Genomic DNA, 20,030 nt, shown 5'->3' on the forward strand with positions numbered 1-20,030 from the left:
ATGACATACAACTCCTCAAGCGGAGTAAACAATCATGTTGGAAATGCTGACCTGAAAGCAGAGTGGATAAGACACATGGTTCTCCCCAGTTTGGTAGGACTTGACCTTAAAAATTACTCCCGAGTCCTGATTAAGTTGTTCTCTGGGTTGCCATATCTCCCAAACCCATATACTGATATACTGCATCCATGTATGTCCTGATGATGAACAAAAGAAATTTGAGGGGATACACACCATCGGCATGTCGTTGATAATTGTAAATAAGTTGGGTTGCAACTAAGGACGTTATTTTTATTTCTTTTTCTGATAGAACATTGTTCAAACATATATATATTTCGTTTCCTTCAGAGATTAATAACAACCTTAGCCGAACACACCGTCCCAAGGTTCTGTACGTACATGCTTGCTCTGAAATGAAACAATATTCAAGTAGATATATAAAGGTCACTGTTAGTTACATATATTTCCTTTCCGCAAAGAAAAAAGATACATATATATCCGGGTCACAATGAAGTGCTACAAAGAAACAAAATCAGTGCTCCAGAATCTGAATTCTCAAACTTTTTTGCGCTGATTTTCTTGTTGCCCATAGCTGCCAATGTCATATTGCAATGAAATTTTGCACGCACCTAGGAAACTTGGGCATCTTTGGTGCCAAAAAAAGTCAGAATCTAGAAGTAATGAGTATATTTGGTGCCAAAAGAAAAATCAGAATCATTAGATTTTTTTTCTATGTTATTGTTCATCACGGAGCAGATGCCATTCTCGAGATGAGGGTTCTGTTTTTGAGAAGTGAAAGCATGCAGGTTCTAAATCAAATCAAATCTCCTGCTGCTTGACCGTAGCTTGTTCCCATAGTGACGGCGTTGCAAAAACTATGAAACACACGAAATTTCTTTTACCAGGACGGAGGGATGCAGTCAGGCGCCACAGTCGCCGTGCTCGCTGCATCAGATGGGGAAGGAAGCACGGTGGAGAGAGATAAAATCAAGCCATGGAGCGAGATTCCTTTCTTCTTGACTAGCTGGGCTTACACAAACAAACATACAACAAATTAAAGGAAGCACCAAGTTGGTGATATATAATGAGCCTTTGTGGGCGGTCCTAATTCATGGACGTAATAATACATGAATATTAGATACAAAGGGGAGTTGAATACAGCTAGTACTTCCGCTTCTGATTCCAGTCCCAACTCTTTAAAACGGGCGTGTTTTTATTGCCTGCGAGCTGGCCTAGCAAGTACTCCACCAACTCAGAGGTCTTCCAGTCCTTCCTATTCAGCATAAATTGTTTGAGGCTTGGGAGATATGGTAACCCAGAGAACAACCCAACACTGGGACGCCACCCAGCAGAATACTGCAGCACCTCAAGCTTAGGAGCCACCCCTTCTTCAAATTCCACCGATTTGAGCTTTTGTATACAATGCAGCTGCAGCACCTTCAGGCTCGGGAATGCCTCCCGACGGAAACTTAAATGGACCTCTTCACCAAAGAACGAGTTAGACAATAGACGTAGGGTGACCAAGTTTGGTAGATTACCAAGAATTTGTATGGCCGTATAATGTCCCCATATCCTCGAGTTCTCTAGCTTCAGATTCACGAGTTTTCTTAACCCCTGGGTCCACTGCGGTAGCTCAGCAAGGTAGCCGTACAACTTGAGGCTCTGTAGGTTTTCTGGAGGTGAGGACAGGCCATCCAAGCAATCTAAGAAACCTGTCACTATCCGTGAGTGCAATGACAATGATTCAAGGCAGCTGAGATGAGCTATTGCTGAGCACAACTCTTGACCGTTCCTCTTATTGATACCAGTCACTCCTAACTTGCGCAACCGCGTAAGATTTTGTATATCTTCTAGAACAGTGTTCCCCACTGAGACATCAATGGTACAGAGTGTGTGCAGGGCCTTCAGTTTCCAAATCTCACTCAGTGCTTCAAAATGACCCGGTCCAAGAATGTGTTGCATCTTCACTAGCTTCATGATGGTCCTTGGTAGCTTTCTTATGCTCGTACCTGAAATATCTAGTGTTTGGAGTTGTCTCAGGTTCCCCAATGAATTTGGTAGCTGACATATATCAACTTGTCCCCTTAGAGAAAGATATCTAAGATGTACAAGCTTCCCAATGCGCTCAAGATGATGATCAAGTAGGCCCCAATTTCCTTCTAAATCCAGCACTCGTAACAACATCATCTTATCAGAAATGTAAAATGGCCTCCAATTTCCAAACACTGTCAATGATCGTACATGTGACAAGTCTACAATATTCTCAAACTCACACTGGTCACCCTTCCAATTGCTGCTTATAGCAAGATGACGCACTGTGCCTTGGTTATTTAAGTTGCAACCTTCCTTCAATGTGAAAACAAGACTTTCCTCCATAGACTTCGAGATGACAATTTCACGAATGAGATCATGGACATGGCAGGAGTCAATTTCTTTCCTACTATATACCGATTGCTGAGATGGCAGGATCATGCTCCTGCTTATGAGTTCCATGAAGTAATGGTCCAATACTTCCTCCATAGACTTGTCATGAATCTCACTTGAGTAACCCTCTGCAATCCACCGACGCACTAAGCGTTTTCGTGCAATCTTGTAGTCTTCAGGAAAGATGGCCAGATATAAGAAACAAGCCTTGAGGTGATAGGGTAAACCATCATAGCTTTTCATAAGGACTGCTTTTATGGTCTCAAGTTCTGGATTCATCTCCAACTCAGCACTAATATGCTCATTCAATTTTCTCCATTCAAAAGCAGTTTTTGGTTGGTTTGCCAAGAAGCCACCTATGGTGACTAGTGCTAGGGGAAGCCCTCCGCATTTCTTCAATATCAGTTTTGCTTGTTCAACCAACTCTGGATATTGCGCATCCAAATTCACGGTCTTCATAAATACCTGAAATCGATAAGAATCAGGTCATTTTGTACTATAAGAAAGAAATCATATATGCACTATTGTGTAACACATTTGTTACCTTACACTATCGAATATATAGGAGTATGTGGTATAAAGATGTAGAACTGAGGCATTGCTACATTTTGTTAGCTCATAAGTTCTCTGTCATCCTTCTTTTTTATTTAGCATATCATCATCTTTATTCCTAAAAAGGGATTTTCCTCCCACGTAGCAACTTACCCATGGTGCATAAACCCATCGTCTCAGTCATACCTACCTGCATTGCACACCAACAAAGCCAAGCGAAACAATGCCCTTTCCCCTCATGCTTATACTTCTACAATTGCACCTCAGCTCCTCTGAAACGGTTACTGATAATCGTATTCTTGCTACTGATTTCATTGGACGTCAGTTACCGTACTCACATTGCTAGAGTTTTTTCTGATTTGGTACTAGATAAGCTAATAAGTAGGCATTTACTTGGTACAACTGAGCCCCTTAGTCAATGTGTATGTTAGTCATAACCTTAAAGTTTGAATGTGGTTACTACACAAGCAACTCTTTTATGGTGCTCCTGTTAGATGGTAAATATGGTTCCTCAAATGTAACACCTTAAAAACTCATTATGCAGTGTTCTTTTTAAATCCACGAGAGGGATTACCGTCGTCCCTGGGTTATTTGTACATGGGACGGAAAGGTAAGGAAATAAGCCATGCAGGTATAACAAGTGTTGGCTAACTATATACATCTGAATTTGGATAGAATAAGTGTGGAGGCATTACCGAAAAAGGCTTTCGCCCCGCTTTATATATAAAGCAACGACTAACAACAAACCGGTACAAACGCACGCCACAACACACGCACACACCCAAGGCAAGATACATAGGCGCTGAGCTCAGCAACACCATCCCAAGCACTACAAGAGAATCCGGGTCCTCGACCGTGAACATGCCACCGCAAAGAGATGAAGCCGCATACGATGAACCGTGGGCTCCAAGGCGGCGCCTTCAGGAAGGAAACGACACCGGAGCACCTCCACCGCCCGACCCGAGGGTCAGAGTTTCTCCTGGAGCAACACGACGGGCAATGATTGCCGCGACGACGCCTTCAAGAAGGGAACGAGATTCCCCGCCGCCGGTCCATCCGAAGATAGAACAGGTTTTCACCCCAGCCAATACTCACCACCACCGAACGCCACACCTCGCTGACCATGCCGCCCACACGACCATGGTCACCGGGCAGCACCAAGCCCCGGGATCCGCCCAAGAGCACTGCGACACCACCATTAGGGCCGCCGCCCCGGCATCCAAGACCTCGATGCCACCTCACCCGCCACCCACCGCTACCCCCACCAAAGAGACAAGAGGAAAGGCCCCGCCTTTAGCACTCCTGAGCCGCCCCCAGCGCCGAGACCCACTAGGCCGGCCAAAACTGGCCTCCATCGGCCCGCCCTGCCGCCGGATGCGAGACGAGCTCGGTCCTGCTGCCGGGCGCGAGACGAGTCCGGTCCTGCTGCTGGGCGCGAGATGGTCGGTCCTGCTGCCGGGCGCGAGACGAGTCCGGTCCTACTGCCGGGCGCGAGACGAGGTCGGTCCTGCTGCCGGGCGCGAGACGAGCGATGAATCGCAACTAGGGGAGGGCCAGCCCTTTGATGAAGGTAGTGCTTGAACGACAAGGAGAGGAATCGAAGGTCGACAGGGGCGCTCACCGACCGGCCGACGCCGAAGGTCCGGCCGCCGCCGTGAGATGACCCCGACCACCGCCGTGGCAGCCCACATCCACGCCGGGACCCCGAGGGACTGCTCTGAGCCTCCCGCCGACGGTCATGTGCCAGATCCAAGGAGCAGGCCGGCAACCGCCGTCGTCCCCTCCCGAATCCGCGACCAGGACGAGCCCCGGCCTCCGCCCTGCGCCACCAGCCGGGTCCCCGGCGACAAATCCAGCCGGAAACCAGCTCGCCCGCAACCACCTGCACCGCTGCCGCCGCGTCAGATCGGCCGCTGCCACGGGTGTGCCCACCACCGAGAGGCCCTCCACGCCGCCACCCCGGACCAGCAGCCCCACCGCCGAACCAAGCAGCCACGCCGCCGCGCCCCCCGAAAGAGCAGCGCCGCCGCCCGAGCAAGGCGCCCCGCGCCGCCGCCGCCCGAGTAGGGTGAGACGAGGCCCCGCCGCTGCCAGCACCAAACGGGCTTCGCCCGCCGGTGCGAACGGGCGGTGGCGAGGGAGGAAAACGAGGGGAGGGGGCTCGGCCGACGACGCCCTAGGGTTTCCCTCGGTCGCCCGCGGGGACGACGCGGGAGGAGGGGGGCTCCGAGCCGCTTCTGTAGTGTTTCCTTCTTGGAGGCGTCGCTTTCCAGTGTGGAGGCATTCAAGGAGAGAATCATCACAACAATACCAAAGAAAGGTGTGAACAACGAGATTTCTCATGAAAACGACTTGCCCTCCTGTCTGTCTCATGCATGCGACTCGCCCTATTAGGATTAGGGTTCAGTTCCTTGTCTCTCCCCGCATGTCATCGCCTTGGTGTGCTGGTGTGGCAGACCAAGGAGGGGTGTGGCAAGGCTTGGGCTTCGGGGCAATGGACCTTGGTTGTGAGCCTATGGCGCATTGGATTGTCGTGCCACGGTGGTGTTGTCCATTCGCTCGGGCCACGAGGACAAGGGGCGGCCGTGAGGCCTTGGCTTAAGACGGCGATGTAATGGTGAGTGGCTGGAGGTAGAGGGGTGAAGGAATGGTTGACAATAGCCTTTCTTTACAACTTCGCTGGCGTGATGTCAGCGTCTCCAAGAGCCTAGTCCACTCTTGCAAGACTGTGGAAGTTCAGCAATACAACTACCGCTTGCCTACTAAATGTGGACATCTGTTAACCAGACCCAAACTTTTTGGATTCTCTTTCATTGTTTGCTGTGGTGTGATTTGCTTGGTGGTTTGAAAAGCCAAGAGGCAAGAGCCCTTCTACGGTAATAGGCGGCCATTGACATGGCACACAGCCACCTAGGGCAGATGTACCCTGCTCATGCGACAAGCATCACAGTCTTTTGGTCACGTAGCCCTTAGCACCAGCGATCCTCATGGTGCCTCTATCGGTGCTTCTTGGATGCAGTTCAGTGTTACGTTGTAGTTTGTTTCTGCTGCGATTTCCTCAAAGGTTAATTGTCGTGGGGGTGCTTGTAGGTTGTTTTTTTCACATCATTTATTCTTCCGGCATTGCAGTTCGGTTTGCACCCCTGGACCAATTTAGGGTTTACTTCGTGTAACCCTACTATGTTGTTGGGCATTTCATCAATATATAGCCGGAAAACATGGCTACTACTCGCTTCGTCCCATAATGTAAGACGTTTTTGGAACGGAGGGAGTAGTTTTTTAAAGGATGACTCATGAAAACGGAACTTCTAAATGTAATAACATATTTGAGAAAATATAAATGCAACCACTCATATGGCCTGGCGTATTTCTCTATTTTCGTCCAACGCATTTGCAAGGCACAAAACATATGTTAGCTTTCTTGGAGGTCGTTTGTAGAGCATGAATTTGAAAGGAGGTTCATATGAAACATTTTAATCTCTATGTAATAAAAAAATGAACAAATCAAGTACAAAACACTTCAGGAATATATGTTGTCCGATACAATTTAATAGCAATGCTGCCATGCTACAAGCAGAATATTGTTGTATTACAAATAAACATATTGTAGAGCGTCTCTTTCTCTGTTGAGCTGTAATGTTATTCATTTAATGATTCTTACAATTCATGTATTTTTAGCATGGCAAGAGATATGGAAATATGCTGAATTCCAAGAAATAAAAGTATCAGAATGCTCCAATTTATCAATTTATACTTTTAAGATGTTGTACTTTCAAAAGTATGCTTTTCTTTTTATCCAGATATATAAATACAATATACTTTCATTGTAACTACACTACTTGCAGGTTTTCTAGAAACTCCCATGTCAACGCGAGAAAAAGAAAAGCATGAACCATCCAAGTCCAAATTGACCTGTCATATACAAATTCGGAATAACTCGGTGACTTGATTTAAAGAGGTTTGAGCCAATGAGACAGTGACTGAATTAAGATTGTTACGAGCAGAATATTCTTCCATGATTACTGAACAATGTGGTTTATTTTGGTAGATCTGGGTAGGTGAAAATGATGAGATGACATGTCCACAGGAAAATGGTGGCCATACAATAACTTCAATAATGAGCAAAAAATTCCTATACAAGCCCTGTGTACCTTGTAAAATCAGGATGAACCTTCCTCTATTGGCTTCTTTTGTTGATCCATAGCACAACAGGGATATCCTTTTTCACTTTGACAACTACAAATTCCACAAATTACTTGGTTCAACTTAACTATATAACTATAAATTATCATGTGTCCACCTTCTTGTAATCGTAGCTTTTGCATTACAATACCCTTTGTTATATGTATTATTCTAGCGACCATAAGATCTCCAAGAAATGGTAGTCCAACTTTTATAGTGGACAAAGGCCTAGCAAGTTGAGTCTACAATTCTATTCTATGTGCTCGTAAAGATAATGCATGTTATGTTTAAAGCAGTTTAGTATTGAGCAGAATAAATAAAAAGTTGACAACATATATTCCATAACTGTAATAGTAATAAGAGGGAGAGGGATTAATACAAAAGACTAACTGAGCACGACACTACTTTATTTATACCTTTTTGGTGAAGAGGGTATATGCATCATCAGGATCCAGATGGTTGAGCTTGTATATGTTTCTGTCCTCCTTTGAGCAGTGCTTTGCAATATTCTCTTCCCTTGTTGTGACTATTATGCAGCTTGCTGCAGTTTCTGGCAAATACTCTTTTATAGCATCCCACTCTACTCTGGACCACAGATCATCAAGAACAAGCAAATATCGCTTTCCTTCTAAACAACTCCTTAAATCCGTCTTATTTTCATCTTCATTTTTGTTTTTTTTCGAAAAGGGGGGCTTCCCCGGCCTCTGCATCAGCATGATGCATACGGCCATCTTATTAAGCATAAAATAGTCCACAAAGTCTCCAAGTCTCAAGGTTGTCAACAAGAAAAGTAAGAAAAGGCTCACACAGAGCCCGAAGGCTAGATACACAAGCTAGCCAAAGCACTTATACATCACAGCCGTTTGGCTCCAAAATAGACAGGTAAACTAATTGCCTATCCTGTTACACGACCGCCATCCAAACCGGCTGAATATATCCCGAGCTACCATCTTCCATCGGATAGCAGCAGTAACCAAAAGCTCCCTGGCCTCCGTCGGAGTGAGTAGCGACCAGGAATGGATAAGAGCCGTTGCTCGGAAGATAACCTGCAAAACATGGATATTTGTTGATCTGTTAAAGACGAAGTCATTTCTGCAATTCCAAAGCGCCCACAAAAAAGCGCAAACCCCCAAGCGAATATGTTTTGCTAACCCGGGCTCTACCCTAGTTAGCCATGTCCCAAACAACATGTTAACCGACCTTGGTGGGGTAATATTGAAAGCGACTTGAATAGTCGTCCAAAGAATTCTAGCTAGTGGGCAGTCAAAGAAAAGATGTTTAATGGTTTCACCCTGATCACAGAAACTACACCTAGTAGGTCCTGTCCAATTACGCTTAATAAGATTATCCTTTGTTAAGATCACCTGTTTATGTAGAAACCACATAAACACCTTGATCTTTAAAGGAACTCTGACGTCCCACACATGCTTTGAAGTAGGAATCGAGCTGGAATTAATAACATCAACATACATTGATTTAACCGTGAATCCCCCCGACCTAGTGAGATTCCAGCGTAATTTATCAGGTTGTTGAGATAGTTGTACCTGCATCAGTCTCCTAACTAGATGCAGCCACTCTTCCCAACGATTGCCCACTAACGATCTTCTTATCTCCCTTTTTTATATATATATTTTTATCTCTGACTTGCATAGTTAAGCTCTCGAGGAGTGTTGCTAAACTGAAAGGACGCATGACTGTGACACAAGCTCGCTTATCAAACATGCTACTAATCTCTTGGCTTTGATAGATATCTCTCACTAGTGTTGTTTTTCCAATACCACCCATTCCCCACAAGGAGATCGCATGAAATTGCTGGAGCTCTCTGTTCAAGATTAGTTTAAGGATTTCCTCTTTTTCATTTCCTCTCCCGATGAGACGAGATTCCTCTAGAATATCCATTGTTTCCATGCACATGGGGATGTTCTTGTGTGCAGAGCTGTTAACACCAGTAGAAACTACATATGAGGTGGACCCTGTTTGCGCTGAATTCCTTCCCTCCTGAGAAATCTGAACACAAGATTAACGCTTAGGTGTTGTCTTCGTTTCCACAAGATAATATTGTCTTCTTTTCAAAAACTACAATTTTTAATATAACACTTTTGTTCTATTTTGTCCTGCTTTAAGTTTTTTTTGTAACTCGTAATACAATACTTCTACCCATGTGGTTTCTTCAGTAGAACAACAAGGAAAATAAAGTACAACGGGAGTACATATAAAGCTGGTGCTGCCTCGCAAGGCTCGCACCCGCCAACCAACATTGACACAGTATCTGCCCACCACTCACGTCACCAACCGCCACCAAGGTTGTTTCCGCATGCCCAAAGGCCAGATTTGCTACCTGAGCAGCCTCACCTCCCCGGAGGATATCATGGGCCACTAGAGCGATGGGGAGCACAACTATCTACGAGAAAAGACCAAGGAGCACTACTGCCAGCAAGAGAAGCAAACCACTACGACGAGGTATGGCGAGTGTGGTGGCTTTAGGAGCGTAGAAATTTCCACCATCGTTGCTCGAGAGAGCGATACAGAAAGCCCTAGCTGCTGACTTAAAAACATGTAATCTATCTAAAGAGTAAATTAGGATAATCAGGTTAGATGTCGGACAGTAATTTAGGCGATCAAATCAACTAATCAAGGATTCAAGTCTATCTCAACGTACCATCATAGACAAGTAGATACTAGTTACGGTTTCTATTAAACTGATTACATGTTGCTGATTAGAAAGCAAATATAATTGATCAACAGACAATTAATGACAAATCTAATTTATTTATTATGGGGTTCCCACTTTCGTAATTTGTTAGTTTCTCGGGATTAATATATTATTTTTTGTTATTAATTACTAAAACCAAGTCATTTTCTCAAAAAGAAAAAAAAACATATATCAGTTTTATCATCTTTCGAGCATGAACATGAAGTCAGCATCAATAATATGCAACTTGTTTGATATGTCCGGTAGCTACTCGTACATGATCTACACCTAAATTTTGAAATGTAGCTTTGTGTTATTGCTATATGTATAATATATTGATGTATCATAGCCCATCTAAATCCTGGCTTGGTGGGTAGCGCCAGCGGCATAGGCTCCACAGGGGCAACATGGCAAGCTGGACTGGAGACCTCAGTAGAGACGAACTCAATGTACTCAACACCATAAAAAATCATCAGACAACGAGGGATAGAAACATTGCTTTTTTTTTTAGAAAAGGAGGATGACCCCCAGCCTCTGCATCTGGGCGATGCATACGGCCACGGGATAGAAACATTGCTGGATGACCAAATATTGTACATGTTTGTTTACCAAAGCCGAAGGCTAGCACAATCGATCAACTATAGCCAAAGGCTAGCACAAATGAAAGCTAATCAGCAAGGGAAACAGAGCATGGGGCGTGCATGTCTTCTCGAGGTGGACAAAAGAAGAGCTCAGGTAGAAAGGCGATGGCTGTGACGGCAATTGTAGATGTATTGGGAAATGCGGCCTGGATTTGCGAGCCGATGGAGACTGCAGGGTGGCGGCTGCGCGTCTTGAGGCAAATGAGTGTTCTAGTGGGCTTCCTAGCAAGCAGCCAGCAGGAGCATGAGCTGGGTGCCCAATGCAGGACATGTGTGCTCGAGGTTGACGAGCCCATGCATGTGGGATAGGTGCGCCGATCCAATCCAAACCGGGGGCGGGGGGGGACGAGGATATTACATGGCTAAGATAAGATATACAACTCTAACACTTGTAATTGTACTGTAGTCATTATGAGCTATTACCTACATCCACTATTCAAATAATCGACCAGTAAATCAGTTAACTGGTCGATTAATCCCTGCTTAATGGGTCACTGAGTAGCATATTGCATCATTTATTGGCCAATTAGCTGGTTTAACTGGCTGATTCACCTATTAATACCCTATGCGCCAGCTAGGCGAGCAGTTACCGCGCGTTAACAATTCCCTGAACATTGCCCACATCATCTCTCTAGTACGGTCTCTCCACGGCTCTAGCAACCAACAATGGCACAAGTGGTTCCCTCTTATGGTGATTCTAATTTGCGTTTTGCCCCATAGTGTGTGATTGTTGACCAGTGGCTGCTAGACAAATATAGAAGCCAAATAACTCCATGCAAGAGTTAGGGACTTGAGCTAGAACACGAAGGAGTATGAGGTATAGTTGTAGTTATTTGCATGGTCAAGATTGGATCTAAGGCCTGCTAAGGTAGAGGACATGCAACTGGATGATGGAGAGGTGTAGAAACATCAAATGGAGTCATTTGCACATTTTCCTTGATATATTAAGGCAACTATATATCTCAACTGTAGCATAAGTGAAATGCATATAGATCATACAAATTATTTCTCATGAAAATGAGGAAATATACAAATACTGTAACTAAGCTATGTAGAATAGTTATTACACTAAACTTTTCATGAAAACACAAGTCCGAGTCTAATTTTGTTCACTATTAGTTGAGACATTGAATTTTTTTAACATGAGGAACATTAATTAGAAGTTTAGAACACTTTCAGGACTTGAAAAATACCTCACTGTAGAAAGCATAAAGAGACTGATCAGCAGATAACTTCTTATGCACTAGAGCTTCATCCTCTGCTCCTATGCATAAACTTGCAACTTCAACTTGCGCAGTGGATACTATGATTCGGCTTCCTTTCTTGTTGTTTGGGAAACATGTTTTAATGCAATCCCACTCTTCAATGGTGTGTATTTCATTGAGTACAACTAGGTAACTCTTGTCGTTCAAATATCTCTTGAACTCATGAGCCAAACCATCTTCTTTCGTTGTCATCATCATCTTCAAAACTGTGGACCCAATAAATGTTTTTCCTTCTTGTCCTGTCTCTTGAAGAGAATTAACATAGATTTGTCTAAGAATACTTCGAATGAAATCTGTCTCATTGGAGGGACGCATCAATGTGACCCAAGCAAAGCAATCGAAATTCTTGTGTATAATGGGATCTTCATAAGCACTTCTGATGATGGATATCTCCCCTGGATCACTACTACATGTGCTCCACAACGCTATGACTCGTAGTGTGCCATCCTTGCAATTGATCAACTCGACGAGATCCATTTTTGCTTTCTGACGCAGCAGCCTTGCATAATCAGCGGCATTCATTGCAGCACTGGAGATGGTATGCTGCCCCACAACAGAGGCAGTCTTGGAGCTAGAGCCCTTGATGAGGTGGTAGCGTTGGCTCCTCTGGCTGACCTCCTCCACCTTGGCTCTGAGCTCCTTCATCTGGCTCGCCATATAATGCCGGGCTAGCACCTTGCGAGAGAGACACCACCAAGATTGCTTCTCAAGACGGACAGCAAAATCCATGAGGCAGTCCTCGACAACATAGGACACATCGCGGACTTGCTTCACCCAGATCTTCACCACCATGCTGTCGTCCCGCTCGTCATGTGCAGCCATCAGGAAACACCGCATCATCTCGAGCTCGTCTGAAATGAAGGAGTGGTCTCGCTGGACACCGAGCTGCAGAGCCACCTCCTCGGCCACAGCTGATTGGGCGTAGTTGAGTGCCCCACTCAACACGGACTTGCCAATGCTGATGGCCGTCGCCTCCATTTACTGGAAATTAATGGTCGGTGTTACTGGCTGCCATTGAGCTAAATCTGAAGAGATAAATAACAAGGGAGGAAACAGAGCATACCTCGTGTTGTGGACGGCCATGACAGTAGCCCCTCCGGCTGCCATTGTGAAATCCAAGACAGAGAACGCAGCCTCAACACCGGGGTCCCCTCAATAGCGACCAAACTTGAGAGATCTGCCGGCCGGGTGAAGCAGAAAGAAAAATTACAAAACTACTCCCTCCATTCCTAAATACTTGTCTTTCTAGAGATTTTAACAAGTGACTACATACGGTGCAAAATGAGTGAATCTGCACTTTAAAATATGTCTACATACATCCGCATGTTGAGTCCATTTAAAATGCCTAGAAAGACAAGTATTTGGAAACGGAGGGAGTAATTAGCAAATGGCCAAATTATCCACTAGAGCAGAGTAAGGACGATAATTTACGATTCACAAACTAGAATTAGCAGATGGGCATAAAGATGGGCGGGGACACGTGATTCAGAGGGTGTGGTAGATCCAGCACCAGAGCAGACTAATAATAATAAGAAGGAGAAAAGAAATTACCAGGAAGAAGGGCTGCCGTCGCATTCGCCTCCGCCCGTCCGCCGTGGTCTCAGATGGGGAAGGAAGGAAGCACGGTGGAGAAAGAGGTGGACAGAAAGAAAGAGAGATAAAGCCGGGCCATGGAGTGAGATCCTTTTCTTCTTGCGGCCGCCTCCGTCCTCCAGGGAAGACGAGGAGGGGGAAAGAGCAACGAAGCTTCTTTTCTTGTTGCCGCAGCAGCAGCATACGCATCTTCATGGTGGATTGCTCCCTTGGTAAAGAGGGATCGATACTTCCGGTCTGGTTGATGGCCTGGGGGAGAGGATTGATTGGATTGGATTGGATTCGAATGGACTTTCAGGGGGCAGCTCGTCAATGGCGGAGGAGGCGTGGAGCAGCAGCAAGAATCAGAATCGCCGGCGGCGGAGAGGAGAGGAGGCTTGTCCGGGGAAGGAAAGGCAGGGTGGTAGTCTTGTCATATGGTAGCGGTCTTAGGATACAGCGGGGATTGGTTTTACTAATCTTTCGCGCGGTTTTAGTAAGGTTTTGCATGTTTTTCTTCTTCTTCTTCTTCTTTTCTGTGCTATAGAATATTCTTTTAAATGACACCAACTATTTTTATATTACAAACATTTCTCTAACTGCGTGGATTTTTTTAAAATTTCATGACCATTCTTCTTCTTTTTTGCATCGCATGACCATTCTTCTAAAATGTCAACTACTCAAAGCTAAAGTTTACAATATGATGTGCTAAGCCATTTGCCCGACGAGGGCAATGATGAAACTCTACCTTCCCGGTCGCCGTTACCAAGTCAGACGCAGTTAGCAAAAGTTGTCGCCGCGCCATTCATGCATGCTCTTCGTCGTGACAAGTTCTTATTTTTAAAATTACAACAATTCATGATTCTTCTTCTTTTTTGCGAATAGAGAAAGGGAGATCTCATTCCATCAAATAGGGTATGCACATGAGTTGCACAACTTGATAGATCAAAAGGGTTCTACCCTATGCCGAAAAAGGGTTTCCCCTCGTTTTGTATACAAAGCAACCAACCGAACCATACAGGGATAGGTGCCGGGGCAGAAGCAGCACAGTCACACCTAAAAGAAACGAGAGAGAAGAACAAAGAAACAAATGCCGACAATAGCGGATCAACAAAAACGAAGAAGCCGGATCTTCTACTAGGCTCCAAGACTCTGGAGCGCCGGCACCTATCAACACCTCCAAGAAGGACCGCGACGATGACGACGCTGCTGCCAAGGGTTTCCCCCGGTACACGACGAGGTGAGAGGAAGGGTAGCCCCCAAGGCCCTCCCGGAAGGTCAGCTGGCGCCCACAGGCGTCACCGCGCCGGTGTCGGACACGCCGACAGGGGTTTCCCCTGATCCCAACCCGCGCCTCGGGAGCTCCGGATCCAGCCACCAGACCAACCACTACCCTGCGCCAACGCGGACATGAGGCCCCCACACCGTCTCACCACGGCACCGCGAAGTGAGGACAGCGCAGCGAAGAATCAGAGCCGGGGCTAGGGCATCAGTATGGTCGACACGCGGGAGGGCCCCACCTCCACCGTCCGCGACGGTAGCCGTCCGGACACAATAGCAGGAGCACACCAGGCCCGGCTGAGCCCTCGTGGGCCCGTAAAGCTCCTGCCGTCGGCGCCGATGCCCCACATCCGAGCCGCTCCTCCTCACCGCGCCGCAGACAACGAGGCCACGCCGGGGAGCCGGCCCGCTAGGACCCAGATGGGGCTCGCCGGGCCCAGATCTGGGCCGGGGTCGCGACGACGGCCACCCAGCACCACCACGCCGCACCCCCGCCAAGGAGCGGTGCCGACACCATGCCTGCCGCCGACCGCCGCCGCAGGGCAGCCGAACCGCAGCCACGCCGAGCTGCACCGCCACCGCCTCCCTGCCCCGGTTGTTGGAGATCCAGTTGTTGCGGCCGCCCTGTCTTGATGGTTCTGTAGTTTCAGATTGGTCGATGAAACCCACAGGAACATCTCCTCCTCACCTCCATCAGTGTCTCACTGATACAACTCCTCAAGCTGAGTAAACAGTAAATAATACTGGAAATGCTGACCTGAAAGCAGAGTGGACACTACAGTTTGGTAGCACTTGCTCTGTTTCCTAAAATAAAACATGAAATTTTACTCCTGAATAAACAGTGCTCAAAGAGTCGCTACGGATGAACAAAACGAAGAATACCATTTGCTCTTACAAACGGAGTAGCAGTTGGTGATACATTGATTGAAACCACACTGAAGGAGATACATAAAAGATCATCATCTACCTGGGTTACAGCTAGTGTGCTCCAAATCAAAGCCAGAGATCGCACATAACTTGGTGCTAACATGGAACAGGAAAATAAAGTGACGTACCTAAATTAAGTGTCACAGAATTGTTGGCTCACAAACGAAAGCACGGCAACACATACTCTAGCCAAATATGCATGATTTCTGCTCACAAACGAAACAGTTCTGTGAAGGAGGAGCGTTGCACAATCAACACCGGAAAAACAACTCTGAATACTCCTTCTGACAGCATTGTTCAAGCATAGAATTTTCCCTTTTGGAATTATTACTGGTTGCAAAGTGGTTTCCCTGAACACATCCGTGCATTGTATACTGACATAGCAGTATAGCACACAAACATGCATGAGTACATAAGTGTCATGAAAAATCCTTGGAATAATGAACGAACGTAGGTAAATGAAAGCGTGGCAATACACCTACATTATCAAACACTGATTTCTACTCCACCTAGGTTGTACGCACGTGCGGAAGAAAGCAGTTCTGTGAAGGAGCCCCGCACAATCGACACCAGTGTAAGATGTATTTTGGTGGAAGCGTTCCTACTCCTCCATAGAGAAGCCGCGGGGTTTTATTGATCGAGGGCAGGAATCACCCCTGCCGTGGTTTACAAGACTTCTACCGATCGCTAGGATTCGGTAGGATAAGAGATAGGAGGTTACAAGGGAGAGGAAGAGATAAGTAGTTAAGATTACAACAGAATATATCTCTAAGTCTAACACCCTCCCTTAATCTGAACTACCTATCCTAGATTGAGATTGTTCTTGAATGCTTCAAATGGCTTGTACGGTAGAGCTTTGGTGAAACCATCAGCCACTTGATCTTTAGAAGGAATAAAACGTATCTCCAACTTCTTCTCTGCAACTCTTTCCCATACAAAGTGGAAGTCTATTTCGATGTGCTTGGTTCTGGCATGAAAAACTGGATTGGCACTTAAGTAAGTAGCACCCAAATTATCACACCATAGACATGAGACACGATGTTGCTTAACACCCAATTCCTCAAGCAAAGACTCAACCCAAATAATCTCTGCAGTAGCATTTGCTAATGACTTGTACTCAGCTTCAGTACTCGACCTTGACACTGTTGCTTGTTTCCTGGCACTCCATGAAATAAGGTTAGACCCAAAGAAAACAGCAAAACCTCCTGTAGATTTTCTATCATCACTACAGCCTGCCCAATCTGCATCAGAGAAGGCACTAACCAGTGTAGAATTGGAACGTTTAAAATATAGCCCCAAACCTACTGTGTGCTTGACATACCGTATGATCCTTTTGACAGCTGTCCAATGAGCAGAAGTAGGAGCATGCAGGTATTGGCATACTTTGTTAACTGAAAATGAGATATCTGGCCGTGTCAAGGTTAAGTATTGCAAGGCTCCAACAACACTTCTATATCTGGTGCTTTCCTTTTCATTAAGTGGTTCCCCTTCATAAGCTGACAGTTATCCTGATGAGGATAATGGTGTGGGAGAAGGCTTGCAATCCTTCATCCTTCATTCCCATCCGAGCCAAGAGTTCAGCTGCATATTTTTCCTGTTTCAACACTATACCATCCTGAACCTTCTTAACTTCAATGCCTAGAAAGAAACTCAAATCACCAAGATCCTTTAAGGCAAATTCTGAGCTTAGATCATGTAAGAGAGCATCAGTAGCATTCTGAGAAGAGCTTGCAACTATAATATCATCAACATATATGAGCACAAAAATGACAGTATTTGCCTTATTGTATATGAAGAGAGATGTGTCAGCTTTTGATGCAACAAAGCCAAGGTGTTTCAACTGCATACTCAACCTGGAGTACCATGCTCTAGGTGCTTGTTTCAAGCCATAGAGAGCCTTGTCAAGCTTGCATATGTAATGTGGTTTTTGCTTGTGTTCATAACCTGGTGGTTGCCTCATGTAGACCTCCTCTTCCAGAACACCATGCAAAAACGCGTTCTTTACGTCTAGCTGTCTCAAGCTCCATCCCCTAGACACAGAAATTGCTAGCACAAGTCTTATGGTTGCAGCTTTTATCACATGACTAAATGTATCCTCATAATCAATACCATAGCGCTGCTTAAAACCTTTAGCAACAAGACGTGCTTTATACCTGTCAATGGAGCCGTCTGCCTTTTTCTTGATCCTATACACCCACTTACAATCAATGATGTTTTTACCTTTTCGATTTGGTACCAAATGCCATGTCTTGTTTTTCATCAGGGCTATATACTCCTCATCCATGGCCTTTTTCCACTTTGGATCTCCAAGTGCATCATCTAGTTTTGTTGGCTCTCCTGAAGTACATAGCATACCATACGATATTGTGCCATCAGTTCTTATTTTTGGGTTCTTGATACCTTTTTGTAGCCGAGTTGTGACTCTGGATGTAGCTGGTTGCTGCTGTACACGCGGGCGCACGGATCGACTTGTCGCAGAAGATCCTGGAGAAGAGACGGGCGTTGCCACGTCAGATCCTGTGGTCGCAGGTGTGGCCTGTTCTTCCACAGCCGCACCATCTGTGGCCGCAGACGATCCCGTGCCAGCCGCGCCAGGTGGGCCTGTCGGCTGCATGTGCCCGCCGCGCCCCGCAGCGATTGGCTGCATGCGCGGGCCGCTCGAGGGAGATCCTCCGCGTGAGGACGTGGCGGCTGCGGAGCGGCTCGCGCACGCCTGGCTCCCCTGGCCGACCAGATCGCGATCCGAGGAGGATATTCGTGCGCGATCCGAGGGAGATTGACGCGCAGGGGTGGCAGGCGCCGCCAAATCATCCTCGAACGCTGCACCATCTTCGTCTTCTTCTTCTACATGAAATATAGCCTCATTTTGGACGGGATTTTGATCATTCTGACCGTTTTCTTCTCTGTTTTATTCAGGTACCTGCACACACGGAAGACAAGAACTGGTTCCAGCAGGGATATTATCATCATGTTGGTTTGTGCAATTGTTTCCCCCGTGATCAAAAGCTCGAAGTGTAGATGGAAGAAGAAGAATCTCTTGACGAAGGAGAGCGCCGGCATTGGGATGGAGAGATTCGAAAGGGAAAACTGATGCATCAAACACAACGTCTCGAGATATATAAACTCAGCCTGTGGGAACATCTAAGCACTTGACTCCTTTGTGCATAGGGCTATACCCCAAAAGCACACATTTTTTTGAACGAAACGCAAGTTTGCGTGTGTTGTAGGGTCTTAGGTTCGGCCAACATGCACAACCAAAGACTCGTAGAGATTTGAAATCTGGTTTTGTTCCAAACAAACGTGTGATTGGGCTTTCAAATTTGATGACTTTACTGGGTCGAATATTTATGAGATATGTGGCAGTGAGAAAAGCTTCATCCCAGAATTTCAGAGGCATGGAAGCTTTGGCCAAGAGTGCTAATCCTACTTCAACAACATGATGATGTTTACGTTCAGCCGACCCGTTTTGCTGATGAGCATGGGTGTAACACCCTCGATGCGACTATAGCACGTGTCGAGGCACGACTTAGAGACATAATTGCATTGAAGGCATATGTCGCAAGTAAGGTAATCTTTACACATCCCATGTAATATAATAATAAAGGGAAGATAACATAGTTGGCTTACACTCGCCACGTCAATCAAGGTACATAAATAACATTACATCATCCAAACACTCATGGCCCGACTACGGCGCCAAAATAAAAGATAACCCAACATGCGACACGGTCCTGATCACCCCCAACTGGGCACCACTACTGATCATCAGGAAAAGAAACATAATAGCCTTGAGAGTCCTCGTCGAACTCCCACTTGAGCTCGAGCGCATCACCTGGAGCGGAATCATCAAGCCCTGCATCTGGTGTAATAGTAATCTGTGAGCCACAGGGACTCAGCAATCTCGCACCCTCGCGATCAAGACTATTTAAGCTCATAGGTAAGGGAAGGTAAATATAAGTGGAGCTGCAGCAAGCGACTAGCATATATGGTGGCTATCCTGTTCGCAAAAGAGAGCGAGAAGAGGAGGCAAAGCGCGAGCGAGAAACTAGAGAACAACCTGCGCAAGCATTACTCCAACACCGTGTCCACTTCCCGGACTCCGCCCAGAAGAGGCCATCACGGTAACACACTCAGTTGATTCATTTTAATTAAGTTAAGGTTCAAGTTTACAACCGGACATTAACAAATTCCCATCTGCCCATAACCGCGGGCACGGCTTTCGAAAGTTCAAATCCCTGCAGGGGAGTCCCAACTTAGCCCATGACAAGCTCTCACGGTCAACGAAGGAATAGACCTCCTCCCGAGATGTTCCGATCAGACTCGGTACCTCGGTTCTTCAAGACACTTCGACAGGTTAAAACAAGACCAGCAACACCGCCTGAATATGCCGACAAATCCCGATAGGAGCTGCACATATCTCGTTCTCAGGGCACAATCGGATAAGCAATCCGTACAACTAAAACCAGCCCTCAAGTTTCCCCGAGGTGGCGCTTC

The 20,030-nt window shown here is 46.1% G+C and overlaps 1 protein-coding gene across 1 annotated transcript; it reads right to left on the reverse strand.

The window, feature by feature from the left end:
* Nucleotides 1-1,161: 1,161 nt before the first annotated feature.
* Nucleotides 1,162-13,377, reverse strand: LOC119273270 (disease resistance protein Pik-2-like). The gene is made up of 9 exons (XM_037554492.1): nucleotides 13,308-13,377; nucleotides 12,820-12,933; nucleotides 12,474-12,737; nucleotides 11,685-12,299; nucleotides 8,796-9,165; nucleotides 7,575-7,831; nucleotides 2,317-2,889; nucleotides 1,923-2,283; nucleotides 1,162-1,850 (listed from the first exon to the last, which is right to left on the reverse strand). The coding sequence occupies exons 3-9, from the start codon at nucleotides 12,732-12,734 to the stop codon at nucleotides 1,162-1,164; spliced, it is 3,126 nt and encodes a 1,041-aa protein (XP_037410389.1). The 5' UTR covers nucleotides 12,735-12,737; nucleotides 12,820-12,933; nucleotides 13,308-13,377.
* Between the last annotated feature and the right edge of the window lie 6,653 nt (nucleotides 13,378-20,030).

The sequence above is a fragment of the Triticum dicoccoides genome, chromosome 3A, assembly GCF_002162155.2.
Source record: "Triticum dicoccoides isolate Atlit2015 ecotype Zavitan chromosome 3A, WEW_v2.0, whole genome shotgun sequence".
Classification (NCBI taxonomy): Eukaryota; Viridiplantae; Streptophyta; class Magnoliopsida; order Poales; family Poaceae; genus Triticum; species Triticum dicoccoides.